Source organism: Phalaenopsis equestris, unplaced genomic scaffold (assembly GCF_001263595.1).
Source record: "Phalaenopsis equestris unplaced genomic scaffold, ASM126359v1 Scaffold000002, whole genome shotgun sequence".
Lineage (NCBI taxonomy): Eukaryota > Viridiplantae > Streptophyta > Magnoliopsida > Asparagales > Orchidaceae > Phalaenopsis > Phalaenopsis equestris.
Window position 1 is genome coordinate 71,310,194 of NW_018164444.1, and position 20,137 is coordinate 71,330,330.

General features: G+C 35.3%; 1 protein-coding gene across 1 annotated transcript in view; it reads left to right on the top strand.

Annotated features, from left to right (window-relative positions):
- The window catches only part of LOC110022563, a 35,637-nt gene extending 18,631 nt beyond the window's left edge, over positions 1–17,006 (top strand). Inside the window, exon 7 of the mRNA XM_020721614.1 lies at positions 16,466–17,006. Within this exon, the coding sequence (XP_020577273.1) occupies positions 16,466–16,917 (452 nt within the window). The 3' untranslated portion in view covers positions 16,918–17,006. The remainder of the gene's footprint in view (positions 1–16,465) is intronic.
- The last annotated feature ends 3,131 nt before the right edge of the window (positions 17,007–20,137 follow it).

A 20,137-nucleotide genomic window follows, 5' to 3' on the forward strand; every position in this document is an offset into this window, starting at 1 on the left:
TTTCCCCGCTACTTGCCTCCAAATCTCGACATCTAAAATGCGGATTGTTAGACTGGCCACCACTATTGTTGGCGCCTGTCAGATTAATCTAGCTCTCAGAGTTGCTCGTACTCCTATGTAATTAAACTCAAAGATTAATTTTTATTTTTAACATTAAGTCTAAAAGAATATAAAAAACTACTTTTTTAACTTTCAAACTTTGAGAGAGGTCGGTGATCCACTACTGCATCTCTAGGCATCGATGCGTCTAGACATGCAACTCTACAGTGGTGGGTGCCCGACCAAGCTCCTTAGACTGTAGAAATGAAAAATAGTAACTAACACAAATTAAATTGCATTGTTTATTTTTTGAGTGTTTGGAGAATATTACCTGCCTCTGGTAGTGCTCTGTGTGGGGGACCGAGCCTCCAATATGAGGAGAAGCACCCATGGCCCCGTCGCTCCTATTTTGTTGATTAGTTTGCCTTTTCTTCTTATACTTGGGAGAGGCCCAGAGTCTGGTCAGCTCAACCAGTCGCTCCCCCTTCTTACGTGCTGTGATGAACATATCACCCAGCTGTTGCCTGCCATGAATCTAAAAAAACTAGCAAATCTGTTGGTGATGCTTCGACAACTAGGAGGTCTACATATTAAAAAAATTGTAGCATTGATTAGTATAACAAAATAACCTAAAACTAGTATTCTAATTAAAATTAAATCATCCTACCTCGAACAACCGAAATCACATGTCTCTAGTTGCAAGTGGGAGCTGCTGTCAGGAGAGATACACAGTATTGTATCTGCTTCTAATGATCTTCGTGATCGGTGTCATGGGCGGCATGGGGGAAATGAATTTGAAATACAAATGCTAGTTACACAAAATATCAAAATGAACATTGAACTATAATTTTAAAGGCAACTTACAAGTCCCTCCGGTACAATATATACCCGATAGAAAGTGTCCTCTTTCAGAGGGGCGGCAGTAGGGGAGCTGGACTAATCAGAGGAGGGTGTTGGTGGCTAAGTGGGACCTAATGCGGGAGTGGGGGCTGGTGGCTGAGTGGGAGCTAGTGCAGATATGCGAGCTGGTGCGGTAGTTGGAGGAGCAAATGGCGTGGACGGGGCTGCAACAGTTTGAGCTGGTAGTCAGAATGTGGCAGTAGCACTGGACGGAGCGCCGACAGATGGTGTGGGAGGGGCTATAATTGTGGTGGTATTGTTAAACAATATGACACTAGTGTTGTGTGTGGAAGAACGAGCCACATACAACTTCTTTACCCTTCTCTACGATATAGTGCTCTGTGGTCTGTGAGGTGGTCGATCATCAACACCACCAGAAGACATCCATAACAGGATAAAAGACATTAATAGAATTATTACTAAGCAACGAAAGAAAAACAAACAAACTTAAGTAGGAGGGATAAATAATAAGCAACAAAGTGCAAGCACGAAGATGCAGAACCAAAACAGGAAACATGACAGTAAGAAGTAGAAAACAAATAATGTGAAACATGGAAAACTAATACTACAAGAGATTAAAGCAGAAAAAACTAAAAGCTAAACATATGAACAATTTTTGGTCAGTTTCATTAGAGTAGTTAGTCGATGAAGAACGTAAAATTTCTTCTTCAATGACATCATCATCGTCATCTATATTTTGAGAAACCTCTTCATAATTCCCCGTGATGTCCTCCAAAGTAAACATTTCTTCGATTGAATCATTTTGAATATTAAAATCTGACATTTATTGCTCTTGATGAATGGGTTCAATAATCGTTTGCATCTCAATAATTTTTCTTGGTTTATTCCTCATAACGAAGGACCAATCAAGTTTATCTTTTTCTCTGCCAGGGTATTGAAGGTAATAAACTTGACTAGCTTGACGTGCTAGAATAAATGGATCATTTTTCACATATCTGTTGTTCATTTTAACTTGAGTAATATCATATGAGTTTAGTGTTTATGTTCTTCGATTAAGAATAAAATCAAACTACTCACAGTCGAACAGATATATACTTGCTCAAAATAGTTGGAACATAAAATAATTCTCTTGTAATAAGTACGCCTTACATATCGAGCCATCCAGATGAGCTTTATTTTTAACAATTATTATAATTATTTTATTTAAAAATCTGTAATATAGAGATAGTTTTGAATAAATATGATAGCAAATTAGTCTAAAGTAAAATGTAATGTGTGATTGTATGCATCAAGAAACATACCTCTCGGAGGGATATATTCATTTGTATTGCACTGGAACCCCAAGTATAGCCTTACGGCATAAATGTGTGGGTAGATTCTTTATAGAGTCAAAGAATCTAGAGGAAATATTTGCTTGAGCTTTCATAATAATAAGGGAATACTCACATTAAAATTTATCAACGAATCATCATTCAGAGTCCCCGTACACAACTCCCTGAAGAATGTACTGATTTCGATCAACATATCAAGTATTGGCTTTGACAGGGTATTAAATGTAGTTGGTAGTAAGCATTGCAAAAAATATGACAATCTTGACTCTTTATGTCAAATATCTTCCTCGTTCCTAAGTCAACACAACGGTTCAAGTTTGATACACATCTAATAAAAAATTTCAGAGATTGCATCCAGTCAAATATTATTCTTCATTGATCCAATGTGAGACCGTAAGAAAGTATGCAACTTTGGACTTCATTAGTTTGTCTGTATTTGTCTCTTGAAATTCTAACCTCCTCTTGCAATACTCCTCCAGGTTCAATCGTGCTTTGACATCATCTTTTGTTTGTCCCTTTATATTCATCATACTATTGAAGATATTATCAAAATATTTTTTTCAATATACATAACATCAAGATTATCTAATTAAATTAGACCTTCAATATAGAAGATCCTAAAAAATATAATTTTTCGTCCAGTTATGTGTAACATAAAAATTTAGAAGATAATTTGAAGTTAGTTCTGGTCTCTTAGTGATCATTGATACTTCACTAATCATCAGGGGTAGACTTGATTTTTAAACTACTTTTGAAAAATATATCTCTATTCCTTCTGAATGGGTGATTGCACGATAAAAACTTTTGATGACAATCAAACTAGGAATTTTTCTTCCATGCTTTAAAGTGAATGCCTTGGACAATTTCATGTAATAAGGACAAGCCAATTTCCTCCCTATGCTCCAACTATATAGCATCTCATAAGCCGAAAAATCACTAAGCGTCTACATAAGAGCAATTTTCAACTGACAATTTTGTTTTGTAGCGATATCAAATGTCACACACTTCCCATAATATTTGAACCTCTTCAATCAGTGGTTGTAATTATACGTCAATTTTTTCCTTTGAGCTATGCGGTCCTTTTATGATCAACATCAGAAATAAGAATGACACAATCATGCACATATTAGGGGACAAATTATATGGCTTAATAATCACCAGCCAACATGAATACGGTGTTACGGTGTAACAGTCCAGTATAAACCAATCAACACATAAATCAAGTCTAGCTTTGCGTGGTTCAACTGCAAAGTATAACTACGGTCGAAATCAGATTTTATATTCAAAATTTTTAGCATCACCAATAACTTAGTATGTGTAGTGCATTCCTCCCACAAAAATTATTGTGCAACATTCAATAAATCATGGAATTGTTGTGCTTCACTATTCAATGTTTGATCATCAGCAGACATACTTCGAACAAAATGAGCCTTGCGCACATCATGAATCAATTCTTTGTATGAGCCAGGATTAGGGGTGTAAACGAGTCGAGTCGACTTGAGCTTAAGTTTGATTGATTGTATCGAGTTTGAGCTCGATCTCGAGCTTAAGTTCAAGAGTTCGAGCCGACCCGTAAACCGACTTGTTTAATATAAAAGAGAGAAAATGATATTATTTTGAACTAGCTATATAATAAGGTGACAAATAGAAAGGAGATAAATAACTAGAAGTCACCTAATATATAGTACAAAATATTTTTTTCTTAACATTTTTAGTATCTTAAAGATAAAATCTTGAAATTTAATATATTTTGAGTATATTTTATATTAATATTTTTTAAATGAGCTGGCTCACAAGCTAACAACTCGAGTTGGGGCTGGATTGAACTTGACTTGTTAGCTCATCAAGCTCAGTTCATGAGCCACTTATCGACCCAAGTTCGAACCGGATCACGAGTCAGCTGGCTTACTTACACCCTTAGTCAGGATTATGTTCCATTGGAGGGGCATGACTTGATGAGGTACTAACGTGATCATATTGAACATCTTGTTCATACTCACTATGTGTTGTCCAATACAATAATTGGTTTTAAATCCCTTACAATATAGATCCAATTTGATTTCTTCAGGTGTTAGGTACGTTTGATTTTTATGCTTCGTAAAAAGGATATTGAAACATTCATTCTTCAATACTATTCAAGAACTCAACAGTTAGTTTTTTTTTCGAGATATAATTGTTATCCATTGTTGTTTAGTTGCTCATTATTGTTTAGTCGCTCATTTTAAAAAATGGTAATATTGCTTTTTTTATCTGATATTAAAGATTTGAGCGCTATGTGTAAAAATGAAAGTTTAGGATATATATATATATTAGCAGTCTTTATGAAGGTCGTAAGTCCCCTCAGGTAATGGGCTTGAATTCCCCTCAGGCCAACTTGCCGGTAGTGAGGGTGGTCCTTGAATAGTTAGGCACATGAGGGTGGTTGGGGGCTCGTATAATAACCTCCGACCATTTTTTTAATATATACATATATACATACATATACATTATATATATATTTACACACACACACACACACACACACACACACACACACACACATACATATTTTGTAAAATGTATCAAACCAGTTAAGAGGACTCTCTAATTATGTCTGCCACTGGAGCAATACCAATCCTTTCACGGATGTATTCGATTTGCATTTTGTCTTTAAGCTTAAAGCCACTCATCCACCTAAGCATTTTCATCTCATCAACATATAACTTAGTTTTATGCTTCATCTCTTTTATAGGACAACATTCTACATCAAAAAACATAGAAGGTCTCACTTTCATCATATAGAATTTGGGATAATTACATACATAGCACTCGAAATATTGTTGTTTATAAAATCTAGAAGCTATATGTTATTGTTGAACTACCGAACCTATGTATTTGCTTGTGCCATGGTCAAACCATTGAGAATGTTACAAAAATGAAATAATATGGGTGGGTATTTAATGATGAATTTTGATATTATAATGAGAATTTTGAAAATGAATGAAAGGGGGTTTGGATTTGTAAATAGCAATGTTTCTGGTACTATGTATGTGATTGTCCCATCTTGAAAATTTAAGCAGTCTGCTATCACACACAATAGGCCCTATGCATTCCTCCATTTTCAGCCATCCAAAGTGAATTCTACTAATAGCATCCCCATCTATATAACCAACCAAACTCCAAGAAAAAAAGGATGTAAAAATTTTAAAAAAATGATCGAAAATCTCATAAAAGGAGAGGAGAACATTACGTTAAGGTTAGAGTGGACGAAGAGTCGTCGCAGACGTGAAAATCATCAGAGAACCGCCACGGGGAGAGGGAATCGCCGGAGGGGAGAGGAATCGTTGGATGGGAGAGAGGAGCAAATGTGAAGTGAAATGGGCTCAAATGAGGGTGTTGGTAGTGGGAATAGAATTTTAGGACATATGCGTTGGATATGCGTCGGATTTGCGTCGGATTTGCGTCGAAGCTTTCGGACGCAAAATAATTATCGTCGAACTTATCATCGGATCAGATGACACTATCATGTGGGTCCCTTACGTTAACAAGATTTTGATGTTAATGTCGATGTAAAAGGTTTGTGGCGACAAATGCGCAATACTAAAATCAATGCTAATTGTTAATGACGGTAAGAGGACACAAATTTGACTTTAATGTTTGCGTTTAAAAATATTGGACGCTAAAACTGGCGCTTTTTAACCAGTTTCATGTAGTGTCCCTTGGGTCTATTATTTAATAAATTGGCTAATTGCCCTAACTCCTAGATAATCTCAAAGCATCCTATGAAAATAACGTGATTCATCGCCAACCAAATCAAATAAACATATAAAATTTAGTTCATATGCATGTTGAGAGAAAATCGAAGAGATTTCATTGAAAAAGCAAAGTAAAAAGCATTTATACAGGAGCAATCAAACCTGAAAGATGCTTTAGTTATGGATGGTCTTACTGGATATTTATAGGAGGATGTAACTTGGTGTATGCTTTTTGCTGATAAAATTCTTCTCATGGATAAGACGAGAGAAAAACCCAAGAATAACTTGAATTATGGAGGTCTACATTGGAGTCTAAAGACCTTAATTTGGGTAAAACTAAAACTGAATACATGGAATGTAATTTTAGTAGTAGTAGCTCTAGTGACAGAAGTGTAACTTTGGGTGATCGAATTATTAAAAGGTGTGAACGATTTAGATATCTCGGGTCTGTTGTTGATAGATGGGGATGTTAATTGTAGAATTCAAGTTGGTTGGTTGAAGTGGAGGAATGTTTCGGGCCTTTTGTGTGATAGAAAAGTACCGCTTAGATTGAAAGGAAAATTTTATAAGACGGTGGTGAGACCAGCAATGCTCTATGGCGCTGAATGTTGACCTTTAAAAGAGAAGCATCATACTAAGTCAAGTGTTACCGAGATGAGAATGATTAGGTGGATGAGTGACTTTACACTTAGAGACAAAATGTGAAATGATTATATCTATGATAGGGTTGGTGTAGCTCCTACGACGGACAAAATTAGAGAAAGTCGTTTTAGGAGAGTAGATGTTTTAGATTCGACTTATGTTAAGAAAGATAGAGGTAGACCTAGGAAGACTTGGTCTTATTGTATAAAAAATGATCTTAATTTATTAGAAATAAATAAAAATATGACACTAAATAGGACGCAATGGAGAAAAAGGATTCATGTATCCGAACCCACGTAGTGGGATTAAAGCTTTGTTGTTGTTGTTGTTGTTGTTGTTGTAATCAAACCCGAAAGATAAATTAACTTGCTCCACTGAAATTCTACCTTATACAATGCTCTCTGCTTGGTTCTCTTACGCACACTTACAACACTAAAACACAATCTCACACTAAATTCACTTAAAAAAATAAACTAAGGGTGCAGGAAGAGTGGAATAATGACCGCTCTCCTCCCATGAGAAAGTTTACTTCTACTTTCTCCTTGTCTAAACCATCAAAAACTGCCCAAACTACACTTACTCAGTGTTGGGCTCCTAGGCGATGATGGGGTAGCGTGGGGATGCTAGCTGTGTGAACGGGGGTGCTAGGTCCTAGCACGTACTTTCGTGCTATGATTCTCCATCCAAGGCACCTGGTTCTGGGGGGGTTAGCTTGATTGGCTCGAGTGTGTCAAGCTCTCTGGAATTATGGTGAAATGGGATCAGTTGGAGTGCTTGGGTGTCGGACTAGCTGGTGCAGGGGTGCTAGGTCCTATTGCCTAGACGGTGAGCATCTGACACTGACTTTCCTTCTTCTCTGTCTTTTGCACACCTGCAATCATCATTGGGCACTAGGGCTCCCAAACATGGGCGCAGGGACGTTAAACTTGTACTTAGCCAAATTTTTTTACTCTTTGCTCCTCAAGTTGACTTCCAACCTATATTATGTGTATAACAACAAATACACCCTCAAAAAGCATAAAAATAACTTAAAGGTAAGAAAACACATCTCATAGCCCAACATTTTCAATACACATCACCATCGTCAAGCACACATGAGTCTGCATTGAGAGAGCATTGGACAGACATGTGTTGATGAACGAGGGTGAGTTCCTATGTGATACTATTCTAGGGCTCCTAGAAGGTGTTTAGTAAGAAAATTTAGTGGGGAGATGGTTGTGGAATAAAAAGGGGATGATAATATTGGGTGGTCGACCACATTTGAAGGGACATAAATGACATTCGACAGATTTTCCGTCTAAAAATAGTTGTTCAAATAACAAATGCCAGATATGAGCAAGATACATATATAATACTTGCAAAATGAAGATACAACACTCTAGAGATCATAAAACAGAAAATATATTCTCCCAACACAATAACAATACAAAAGCATAAAAATTATATAAACAATCTCCTCTACATAAATAAACCTAATGTGAGCTCTCGTTTCAGTTACTTAGGGAGGAAGAAACCACGAGTCAGAAAAGGAAATGAAGAGTCGAACAGGGGGGAGATGATGCGGTGTTGACTTCATTTTTAGTGAGGTCTTAGTTTCCTACTCCAAGAACCCAAAATCTAACCTTAGGAGTCTCTTGTTGACCATCCTAGCAGACTAGTAATGGAGTCTCATGTTGACCATTCTCGCACCAAAGGCCCCGCTCGAGAATCGCCTTCTCGCCTCCTCCCTGCACTGAAGAAACCCGCTCTCTGCTCGATCTCGCCTCCCACGCTGAATCGCTTGCTCGCCTCTTCTTCGCTCGAGAGAAACCCTCGCTCCTCTCTACAAACTCCGAAGCCCTCGCCTCTTCCCTTTGCGCCAGAATCACTCGCCTGCTTCATGCTCGCCTCCTTCTCACGAGCAACTCCTCTGCACCGACGCTCTCTCACACCAAACGACCCTAGCTGATACTGTCGCAGCTCCTTTCCTTAAGGTAAATGATTTCCTCTGTCTGGTATATAAAATTGCCTGCCATATTTTTTTGTTCTTTCTAAAAGTTTTTTTTTTATTTGATTAAAATTGGGTGGTATATTTATAGAATGGAATTGTGAGGTTTTCTGCTCTTTTTGATTGGGATAGAAATTTGGATGTTAGATATGTAGAATATAAAGATTGAGTGGTATGCATGCAAATTTTTCATGTATTTATGTTGCTAATCGTTTAAGTAAATTAACAAAATTTTCATGAATTAAACCTTGAGATCAATCTGATTTCATTATTTACAGTGACTCTATTTGAAATTATTTTATGTTGAGTACACCCCTTCATGCATATGTTTATGAAATTGATACTAAATTTTGGGTGTCAGGGATGTAAATGCATAGCACTTGCGTGAGGTGCTGCACGTAAATGTGTCAAAGGATTAAGATTGTCATGTTGTGAAAGTGAACCTTGCTTGTGGTTAACACCAATCATTATGACCACCCAATTTATATGTATTTACATGCCTAACGCCTAAAGTTTACCTTCTTTTTATTATTATTACAAACGTACCACTCAATTGCCATGTATTCGCATATCTAACACATTGGCGTCAATTCTTACATGCATACCATACAATGCTTATATTTTCTGCATGCTCAGAACTTAAACCTTACATCTACACCACCCAAATCCTTAATTTGACAAAATAAGTACCTCTTTTTTTTTTTAACATGAAAGACATCTTTTCATGTTTAGAATTCATTCACTTCTTTGGGACTGTTTTATTCGTTGTTTTGGAGAGGGATATAGGGGCTTTTAATTTTTTTTTTTTGGACCGTTTCGAGGAGTTTTGCTTTGTTGTTTGGAGAGTTAAAAGTACTGGAAAGTACTTGAAATTTGCTGGAAAGTACTCGAAAATTACTGGGAGTGCTGGAAAGTACTTGAAAATCATTGTAGAAGTGTTGTCCAACTGTTGTTTGGTGATGAACAAGTGTTGTTCGGCCATAAAAAACTGCTGTTTAGTCCTTAAAACTGTTGTAGGTAGCTTACAAGCGCTGCAAATTACTGTTTGGAAAACTTAAAAGTGTTGTAAGATGCTGTTTAGAACTTTTTTGGACTGAGAAATGACTGTATAAGTACTGTTTGTAGTCACTGATCGCTGTAGAAGGCTGTAGGAAGGGTCTAAGTTGTTCTTTGGAGTCGCCGATCGCTGTAGGAGGCTGTAGGAAGAGCCTAGGTTGCTGTTTGGAGTTGTCAATCGCTGTAATAGGTCGTAGGAAGAGTCTAGGTTGTTGTTTGGAGTCACCGAGTGCTGTTGAATGTTGTAGGAAGCGTCAAAGCTGCTCTTTGGGGCGATTCAAGCTCGTATAAGCGTTGTTTGAAGGCTTATGGGATGCACTTATTGGGTCCGTCTAGCGGCTTAGGGGTTGCATTTCTTGATTCCATCTCATGGTTTTTGGTCTTGCACTTTTCTAAGTCTATTTGGTGACTTTTGAACCTCTCTTTTTTCTACTGAATTGGAGGACTTTTTGGCTGATCAAAACATTTCTTGGGACAAATTTGAGCACTCTTCTGGATTCTCTTTAATTACATTTGTTGAAAGATTTTACACATTTTTTTTAGGTTGATTCACTTGCTATTTCTCATTGGATCTGTTAGTTTTTGAAGTGGGTCAACCTTCTCTTTTTCGTTTGTTTTGTTACTTTTATTACATGGTTTAGTCGAAAAGTGGGAGTTTCTAATTTAATTATTTGGAAGACACTTAGAAATTTGAGGATTAGTTGAAAAAAAAAACACTTAATTAAGAGTAGAACACCATGAATCACTTTAAGCACAAGTTAAAGTGTAGGCTTCCTAGATTTTAGGAGCACACCCTAGTTGAGAGTTCATCCACCTAATTCTCAGCATAGACTTGAAGCTAGATACCTTACTCTAATTCATAAGTTAGTTAAAGCAATTTCCACCAGCATAGGCTTCCTAGATTTTAGGAGCACACCCTAGGTGAGAGTTCATCCACCTAATTTTTGAATGAATAATAAAACTTGACACTTGACTTTGATTCACAAACTAATTAAGACACTAGACATGAGAATGCACCGAGGCATAGTTTATGCTTCCTTAATTAAATCAACAGTGAAATTCCCGCAATGACTTAACTTACAATGAAACCCAGTGCACCGGGATTTTAGCTTGGATATTACACTCAAATTCTCCTGACAATTGGGGAAATTTGTTAACGCCACATATGATCATCGGACTAGAATAAGTCTAGAGTCTAGGTGGCGAGGGCAATGACGACATTGCTTATGTGTGCTTAAACGAGGGATACAAAGTGAGATTATTAGAATAGTATATCTTACCTCAATGATCTTTAATAAGGGAGAGGGAAGGATCCATGATGCTATTCGTCGATTCTTGGTGAGATCGTTGCCCCCGACATTCTTAGATTATTAGTAGTTCTAACACGATTAGAGTGATTAGCCTGTGGACTATATGACTTTACAAAATATTTACAAAAATAAAATAAGAATTTCTTTTGCATGCTAAAAAGAACTCTGCATAAAAAAGACTTAAACAACAACTTTTGCATGAAAATCAACGAATTTTTCTATGAAAAATTTATAAAGATTTACGACTAGTCACTTGGATTGAGTTTAAGAATTGCCTTCTGTATATTGTCGGGCTAATAACTCTTGTTCAAGATCGGAAAACACACAATCTAGCTCTGAGCCCCCACTTTTACCAATGTTTTACACCCAGTCCTGATCTTCCATATGTGGCTAAGTGTTTCTTTTGCTCGTGATTTTTAGGACTCTTTTTTCTGACTTTCGTGCTGAGTTTTCTCGTCTTGTTTAATTTTTTTGCAAGTTTATTTAAATTTGTTGTAAATCATACTACGATCGCAACACTAATAACGCAACAGTAACAGATGCTCAAGTATACTTTTACAGTTTATCTACAGCATTTTACTTTACTGCATTTTACTTTTCAAATATCTTTTATTTACCTACAATTTGTTTATTCTTCATGCAAAACTAAAATCGAAACAAAACAAAACCAAACTTTAATACTAAAACTGTGAAGCATAAACCACCAATCTCAAACACTCAAACCCTAGAGCTATCACGACGACAGAAGGTTCAGAGCTAAATTAGTGGGCAGCATGACGAGGAACTCAGACCAAGCAGCAAGAGGATCTTCTTCAACAATCACTTTCCTAGTTTAAACAACTCATAGAACTTCGAGGTAGCTCGCCTAGCGCGACGTAATTCCTCACCCTCCTTTAGGCCCCTGCACAACCACGTTGTGTAGCGTAAGTCCTAACTCACTTTAGGTTTCGAGGTTGTCGTCCAAAACGACGTAAAACCTCTTATCTTTGCAGGCTATTTGCATAACCAGTTATTATGCAATTGTAAGTCCCAAATAATAAAATTGACAAGATTCAACATTCAAATAAAATTCTCTCTAAAACACAGCCACACAGTAGGATAGTTTGGGAAGTCACTGATGATTCCCCTCATGATCTTTGTCATCCCCTACCCTTTACTTCCTTTGGACTCCTGAAAGGATTGTTCTCACTTGAGTCACTTCCACTTGTTTTTCGAAAACCTAAACTTTGAATTCTTGAAGACTAGAACCGATGATCATTATCACGAGTTTTCTCAAGTGACTTCCGTCACTTGGGATGTAATTAACTATAGGGGCTTGTCTCTATAGGGAATTTGGAACCCAGGTAAAATAAACCCTATTTAATCTTTGTATTAAATAGGAGAATTTGTTGGTCACATATAAAAGGTTCGCAGACCAAATGAATGTCACCAATCTCTTAGTTTGCAGGTTTGGGTCTATCGCCGATGTATACACTCATCTTTCGGGAGGGTGTAATATTCGCGATATCGGGCACGATTATGCAAACTATTGGACTAATGAGATCCATTTGGTCTCATTTTTTAAAAACCTAAATTATATATCTCTTCTATTTAAATTAAATTTTAAAATTATTTTCATATTCATATTTTCAACTTTATCAAAACGTTGACCGACATGTGGGTAGTTGGAAACTGAAGCCGAGGAGAGGAAATGAGGAGTCGGGCAACCGAAGGGAACAAACAAAAACGAGAGTTCGAGAAGTCGAAGAGGTGATTTTCGCCAATAAAACATCGCAGTTAGCTTACCCGTGGAATCAAATAGTGAAACTCGATCTCATGCCATCAAGCCAAAGGAGAAGAAGAGGTAGCTGCACTAGGCCGAGACGAGCTAGTGATGCTGTGCTCACGAGCATTTAGTGCTTTTGCTCAACCGATGATGAGAAAGCTTGGGGAAGAGGGTGGCGGTGTGGTAATTTGAGCAACGTGTGAAAGGGAGGACAACTTGAGAATTAGATCTGAGGTGGCGTCTCTATCGAGCAGAGGTGACTGCTTTGGTGATGACCATAGGAGAGGAAAAAGAAGGCGTCTCCTCAAGAGCCCTTGCAAAAGATGAACAGCCGTGTGGTTTCTGTTCTTTCGCGAGAAGTTGCCTTGGTGTCGAGGAAGAGACGAAGGGAATCCGTCATCCACTCTTCCACATAAGAGGTAAGGAGTGCTTATTTAAGTGATTTAATAATAATAATAACAATAATTATTATTATTATTATTATTATTATAAGATATATATATATATATATATATAATGAAAAACTAATAGTTTATTAAAATATTAAATTAATTAAATTTTATAATGTGTTAGACTTCCTATTTTAGAAAAGTCGACATCAAGGCAAATTAATCGACATCGATGTGACTACTCGTACTATTAATTTCAATATGATTTTAGTATCTCTCCTAAATCAATTGTATGAATTGTTATTTATGCTTGATTAATGAAATTGATTTTTCTATTATTAAATTTTATCGGTCATCTTGATACGAATGCTTATAGTGATGCATGATAGTATTACATGTTGAGTGATATAAATTGTCTTTGGAGAATTATCCTGAGTACAAAACAATAAAAATTTCTGAATCATCTACACCATCGAAGGCCTATAAAATGGTTTCAGAGCTTGACGATCAATAGGCCGATATGTATACATGTCCAAAAGATATTAATCGCTTTTGTATACATTCATGAACTATGCATCTAATTTTTCTTTTTATGAATCCGAAATGAGAGAAGAATAAGAGCTAAAAGGGCAATTACTTCTAGAAGAACTTAGAGAAAGCATTTCTGACAATTCAATGTTGAATAAGTTCTATCTCGAACAAGAATTTAACATAATTTGTGAATTACTTTAAATAAATATATAAATAAACAATTAGAAGTATTTCAAAAAGAATAAATCTTTCATATAAATCTCCATTGGGAAATTCAAATGAGTGGATTATAATAAGTTGTTGATTTTGAAACAAGTTGAATTAGGACTATACTCTGAAATTATATCTAAGGAATATAGAATTATACCAAAATCACTTAGAAAAAATCAAACTTTTCAAAAATATAATTCAATCTAGATATAAAAAGTTGGCAAATAGAGAAATTACTTTTAATATACATGAACTAGGAATAAGATTTATTCAAAACCAGCAAGTACTAAATAGTAATATAGCTACTGCTGTTATTCTTGCTGCATGTTGTAATTTAGAAAAATTCACAGCCAACCCAGAAATTTTAGGTTGGACAAATAAATATAGCTTTTCAAGAAATATACAATGAGTCATACGTATCAACAAAATTATTTCAGTAGACGAACCATCTCCTTCTAAGAATGAGATAAAAGATTTAATTAATGTTTGACTACTTCCGTTAATTACTCATCAGTTGATACTTCTTCCTCGTCCAATAATCGTCCTATAAGATTACTTTCTACATAAAAAATAAATGAGGCTAGTACAAGTCAAAATACATGTTCTTATCTTCGTTACTTGCCTCTTAGCATTAAACATATTCATACGTTTAGATCTAATAAAACGGAAACTAGAAATCAAGAAAATATACGTATTTATTTAAACATTGATTGTAGTAAAAATATTAATAAAATAATTGATCAATGGGTAATAGAAAATAGCTAAGATATATATAACTATAATATAAAAGATGTTTTTGGATTCTTAAAAAATACACTTGCTGGAATCGTCAAAAAATGGTTCTTGGACTAAAAGATGATCAAAAGCAAAATATTAGAGAAACTTGTTTAAGAGAGAGAATTATGGGTACACCTAGCAAATGACCAATTATTTATGAAGATTATATAAAAAACGAATTTTTAGGATATAAAATTAGATACAACACCAAAGCAGAAAAAAGAAAACATCAATTAGATTTAGCAAAACAAAATATAACAACACTAAACATCTGCAATATATGTTATTTAAACAAATATAGTTGTGATTATCAAATATATATGTATGTATGTATTTGTCCACATGCGCCCTCCTCTTTGCGAGCTTTTTCCAAGCTAACTACTGAATTAAGATTACAGTAAAGAAGTAACCCTAAGCCTCATGTATTTGTGCACACGTGCTCTCCTCATTGCTAGCTTTTTCCGAGCTAAGTAGTGAATTAAGATTACTGAAAAAAACTCCTTTTTATTTAATGGCATTTACATACATATCACCTCATTCGTATGTATTTTCATAACACCTTTTTTTTTTGTTTGCATTTATACCACTTATGGAGTGAATGTTTTAGATATCTCGGATATTTTGTTCAATGTGATGGTGATATAGATGGGGATGTTATTGGTAAAATTTATGAGGAAAGGTTGAACCGGAGGAATGCATCAGACCTATTGGCTTATAGAAAATTACCGCTTAGGGTTAAAGGAATATTTTATAAGATTGTGGTGAAACCTTCAATGCTTTATGGCGCACAATGTTGGCCGGTAAAAAGGAAGCATAGAATTAGTTAAGTGTTGTTGAGATGAGAATGCTCAGGTGAATGAGTAGCTCCAGTGACAAACAAGATTAGAGAAGTCGGCTCCAATCCTTTCCCCACGCATATTTTCATTTTATGCAATAGTCAGGATAGTACATGCTTTAAATTTGATTATGTTATGAAAGGTAGAGGTAGACCTAAAAAGACTTTGGTATGTTGTATAACAAATGACCTAAAGTTATTGAAAGAACTGAAAATGACACTTAATAGGACACAGGAGAAAATGGATTCATGTAGCCGACACCACTTAGTGAGAGAAATGCTCGTTGTTAATGTTGTATATTGTATTTTTATTGTAGATTTATAGAACCGAAAATTTTCATATCAAATCAAAATAAATCATTGTTTTAACTTTCTAAGAGTGAAATATACATTTTTATGCATAGATAAGGCGGTATATATGTAAAAAATGAAGTTTAGGTGTTAGATATGTAAACAGATAAGAATTGAGTGGTATGTATGCAAATCCTTCTTTTATGTCGTATATGTATTTTAATTATTATAATTATATCAGTCGTAGAAGATTTAGTTGTCGTTGCATAATCTTATGCTTATGTCAACTACATATTGTGTTTTGGAGCTCACTTTATGCTCGTTTGTATATATTTCTATCGTGAACATTTTCTTGTCTCAGCTTTTGTCAGTGAAGAATCCTGCGAATTATAGATGCTTTTTCTTTTTTGGAGAAATTGCTGGATCTTGTTTATGTTGCATGTACAGAATAACTGTTTTGTAATTCTAGCACTTGCGTGCTTGCGAGCAACTCATTATTTCATGAATCTGGTGGTTGACTTCTTGACAATATCATGATAATCATGTTAAGCCCAAAAGGATCAATTTCACCCATGCAGTGGGGACCTTAATGTCTTTCTAAATTTCTTTGACTAGAATGCTCTTAAACAACATCGATGAATTAATTGAATTAAATTCATCTCACTAACTATTAATATTCCATTTTGTTGTGGTGGTCGCTTTTGTAGCTCATTACAGATACCATAAAGCCGAATACACAGCTGCTGTAACTGAGTTGCTTGCCAAGGCTTCTCTCAATTTTAATAGAACAAGGCAACTCAGTCAAGCTTCGTATAAGATACCAGATTCGTCGTGCAATTCCAACAACACAGACGACGGCTCTACCGAGCGCCTCAAAAGGACGGCTGCCACTGCCGCTGCCGCCATTGGCCCGAGTGACCATTTCTTATTGTCAAGCTCGATTGAGTTTGGTGATACCGGCAATGAAGATTGGTTGATTGATGAGCATAAGAGAGCGCTTCTCCAGCTTCGAAGCATTGAACCCCATGGTATTCTTAGCCGGACTCATTTCGATGTCTGTGTCCTGAAGAACATTGAAGACTGGGACATCAGACCAATCTCATCCTTGAACAAGAGCCATATACTTTCTTCTGCGACGCACAAACGATCCAGATTGTAGAATCTTCATATAAACTAGTTACATGATACTACTCATGCATTTACATATCTGACACCCAACCTCTGATTTTTATTTATATCCCATTATATCCAGCATATTTTACCTTTTAAAAGTCAAATAACTATATTTTTGAAGTAATATGGAAGATTTGAGTGGTATAAATGTAAAAAGTAATGTTTAGGTGTTAGAAATGTAAATACATAGGAATTTGTTGGTATGCATGTAAATGCCCGTATAAACTATTAGTTCTTGAGGATGTTGCACTAAATGTGTTGTTTCAGTCTCCTGCATTTTCCAACTGTCGGGTTTAGTTTCTAAGTTGTTTTTTTGTAGCTTTGATGTTGATTGCAATTGTTCGATTGTAACATTTTGTGTTGTAAAATGTTGATAAGATGAAAACTGTTGCATAAAAAAATAGTTCTTGGATAAATATTTTGCAAATAAACAATTTATTTGTACTAGAAAACACTTTAACTTACATAATAAGTGTTGAAGATAAATTTTAAATAACAATGCCAACTGAACAATGTGAGGCATGATGGAAGGTCTAATTAATCATTGCAAAGATTGTATGTCCTCCCATCGCATTTGCACTGATGGAAATGAAAATAGCAAAATTCGCTAATTTTTGCATATAAGGAATTTTATTTATAATCATTAATAAAAATTATAGTGTTACTACTTAAAGTAAATGAATAAATATAAGAAAAAATAGTGGTTTGCGAATAACATAATGGAATTTATAATACATAAATTAATTCGTATTGTATTACTTGAAGGATGTCTTTTGATACAAAAATTATACAATAACGAACTAGCAATGACTAGTGAAGAGTAGTTACTTCTCAGATGAAATTTTAAGCGAATCCGCAGTTTAATTTATTCCTTTTTAACAAGTTCTTCTTCATACAACCATTTTTTTTAGAATTTTTAATAAATTTGCTTTATTAAATGGATGGTTAGCTCATTATCCTTTTTAACCTCTGGTGGAGTGTGGAGCTTTTAACCCCAAGGAGCACTAACTATGGGCATGGTTATTTCGCGGCTTTATGGGTTCCATGTTGCGGAACCGAGCGTTTTGAATAATTACGCTAGGAATAGCAGGGACAATTTCTCTTCTAATTTTAGTTCTTTAGTTTTGATTTAACTGACAAAGGATCTATCTCTCTCACGTGTGGTGTATCTGGACTGGAGCTCTTCGTGAAGTTGAATTGATTGGAGGGTGATTTCGGTGTTAGGGCTTTCTCATGTGAGATTGAAAGGGGGATTTGAAGCAAAGTTTTGTAAGTTCTAGTGATTATAGAGTGATTATTTAAGTGTGTAACTCTACATTTATCCCATTCATAGTTGAATTTTGTGTGGTCTCAATCCGTGGATTTTTCTCATTCACGGGTTTTCCACATATATGCTTGTGTTCTTTTCTTAGATTACTTTGTTGTGGTTCTATTTGATTTCTTTTGTTTTGAATTTTTTTTAATCGATGTTCCAAATTTTTCGTGGTGTGTTTTAGATTGTGAACAAATTAAAACCCTCAGTGCATAAGTGTCATTAGTTTCGAGTATGAGCAATGACATACAAGCGAGATACAAAATTAAGACATTCATTCAATGAATCAAACTTCGTATTTTGAAGGATGTAAATGAAGGATTTGTTGTTTCAGAAAAAAGTTATATCGGCTACTACAAGGAATCACTAAGAAGCCTTAACCGATGACTATGGAGGAATGAGAAGTGTCATATCAAATGACTCTAGGTTTGATCCATTTGGCACTTTTGTTTCATTCATAATATTGAATGAGAAAACCATGATAGATCTCATGGCAGCACTGACAAAAAAGTATGAAAAATCTTCTGATTTAATAAGATTTTTTTGATGAATATGTTATTGAAAATGAAGATGACAGAATGCAATTTAATGGTTGAACACTTGAAGAATATTAATTTTGTGACTAGCCGGTTGTGTTATGTTGGGATCAACTTTGATGATGAGGCCAAAGTATTGCTAATTCTGTCATCATTACTTAACAGTTATGATGGTTTGGTCGTTGTGTTAACTCTTCTGCGAATATGAAATTGAACTTCAATAGCATCATGGGTTAGTACTGAATGAAGAAGTTTGTAGGAAGGCAGCAATTGTTGAATCTTCAAGTTCTGCATCGAATGTTGAAAATATGAGAATGAATATATACATAAATACATGCAGAGACAAATTCAAGTCCAGAAGAGAAAAGTTCAAGTCAAATAGAGAAAATAATAGAGCATAATATTAAAATTATGGAATGAAATAAAATTTTAAAAAGGACTATAAAGTTCCATATGAAGTCTGGTGGTGAAGAAAAAGAAAGGAATCTCCTACATATGTCTCCATTGGAAAAGTTCAAGGTGACTCCCTGGTTTTATCCCTAGTTAGTATTCAATCTTGGATATTAAATTTAGAAGCATCTTTTCATGCTTGCCTCAACAAAAGAGGTGTTTAAAAATTACACTCATAATGATTTAGAGAAAGTTTATTTGAGAGATAATAAGGCATACAATATCATAAGAAAAAGTGACATGGATATCAAGTGTCAAATAGACTAGTCTGAAAGCTCAATGAAGTGCGACATGTTTCATGTCTGAAGAGAAATTTGATCTCTGTGAGCAAGCTGTTAAAGTTAGGGTACCTGACTACTTTCACATGTGACTTGTGGAAGGTGACCAGAGGGCAATGATGATAGCTCAGAACAACATTAATGGCACACTTTACCATATTAATGAAATGAAAAAATTCATTGAAGTGGTTGGAATCAAGATGGATGCATGTATGAAGTCCCTACTTCCGAAGAATAAACTTTTGGGTTGAAATTTGCACATTTTGATTTTTTTGAATATTGTGTACATGAAAAGCAAAAGAAAGTCTTATTTCAAAGGTGGGTTAATGGTGAAGTCAAATAAACTGTTTTTAGTGCATATTGATGACCAAAAGAAAATAGGTTGAGATTTTCATACCTCTTTTATACTTTTTTTAATGATATTGCACTTTAAAGAAAGGTATTTTTGATGTTTTGTTGCCGGAATGATGAATTAGGGTTAATGGAGCTAAAAGATGCAAAAAGGAGCGAATTTCGAGCAAAAAGGACCAAAATGTGGAGAATTGCACTAGGGCTCCGACGATGCCATCGAGGCCGCCGACGGTGAGCTTTTCCCGAGGCTACAGGACAAATTCTCCAGAAGGGCGCCGA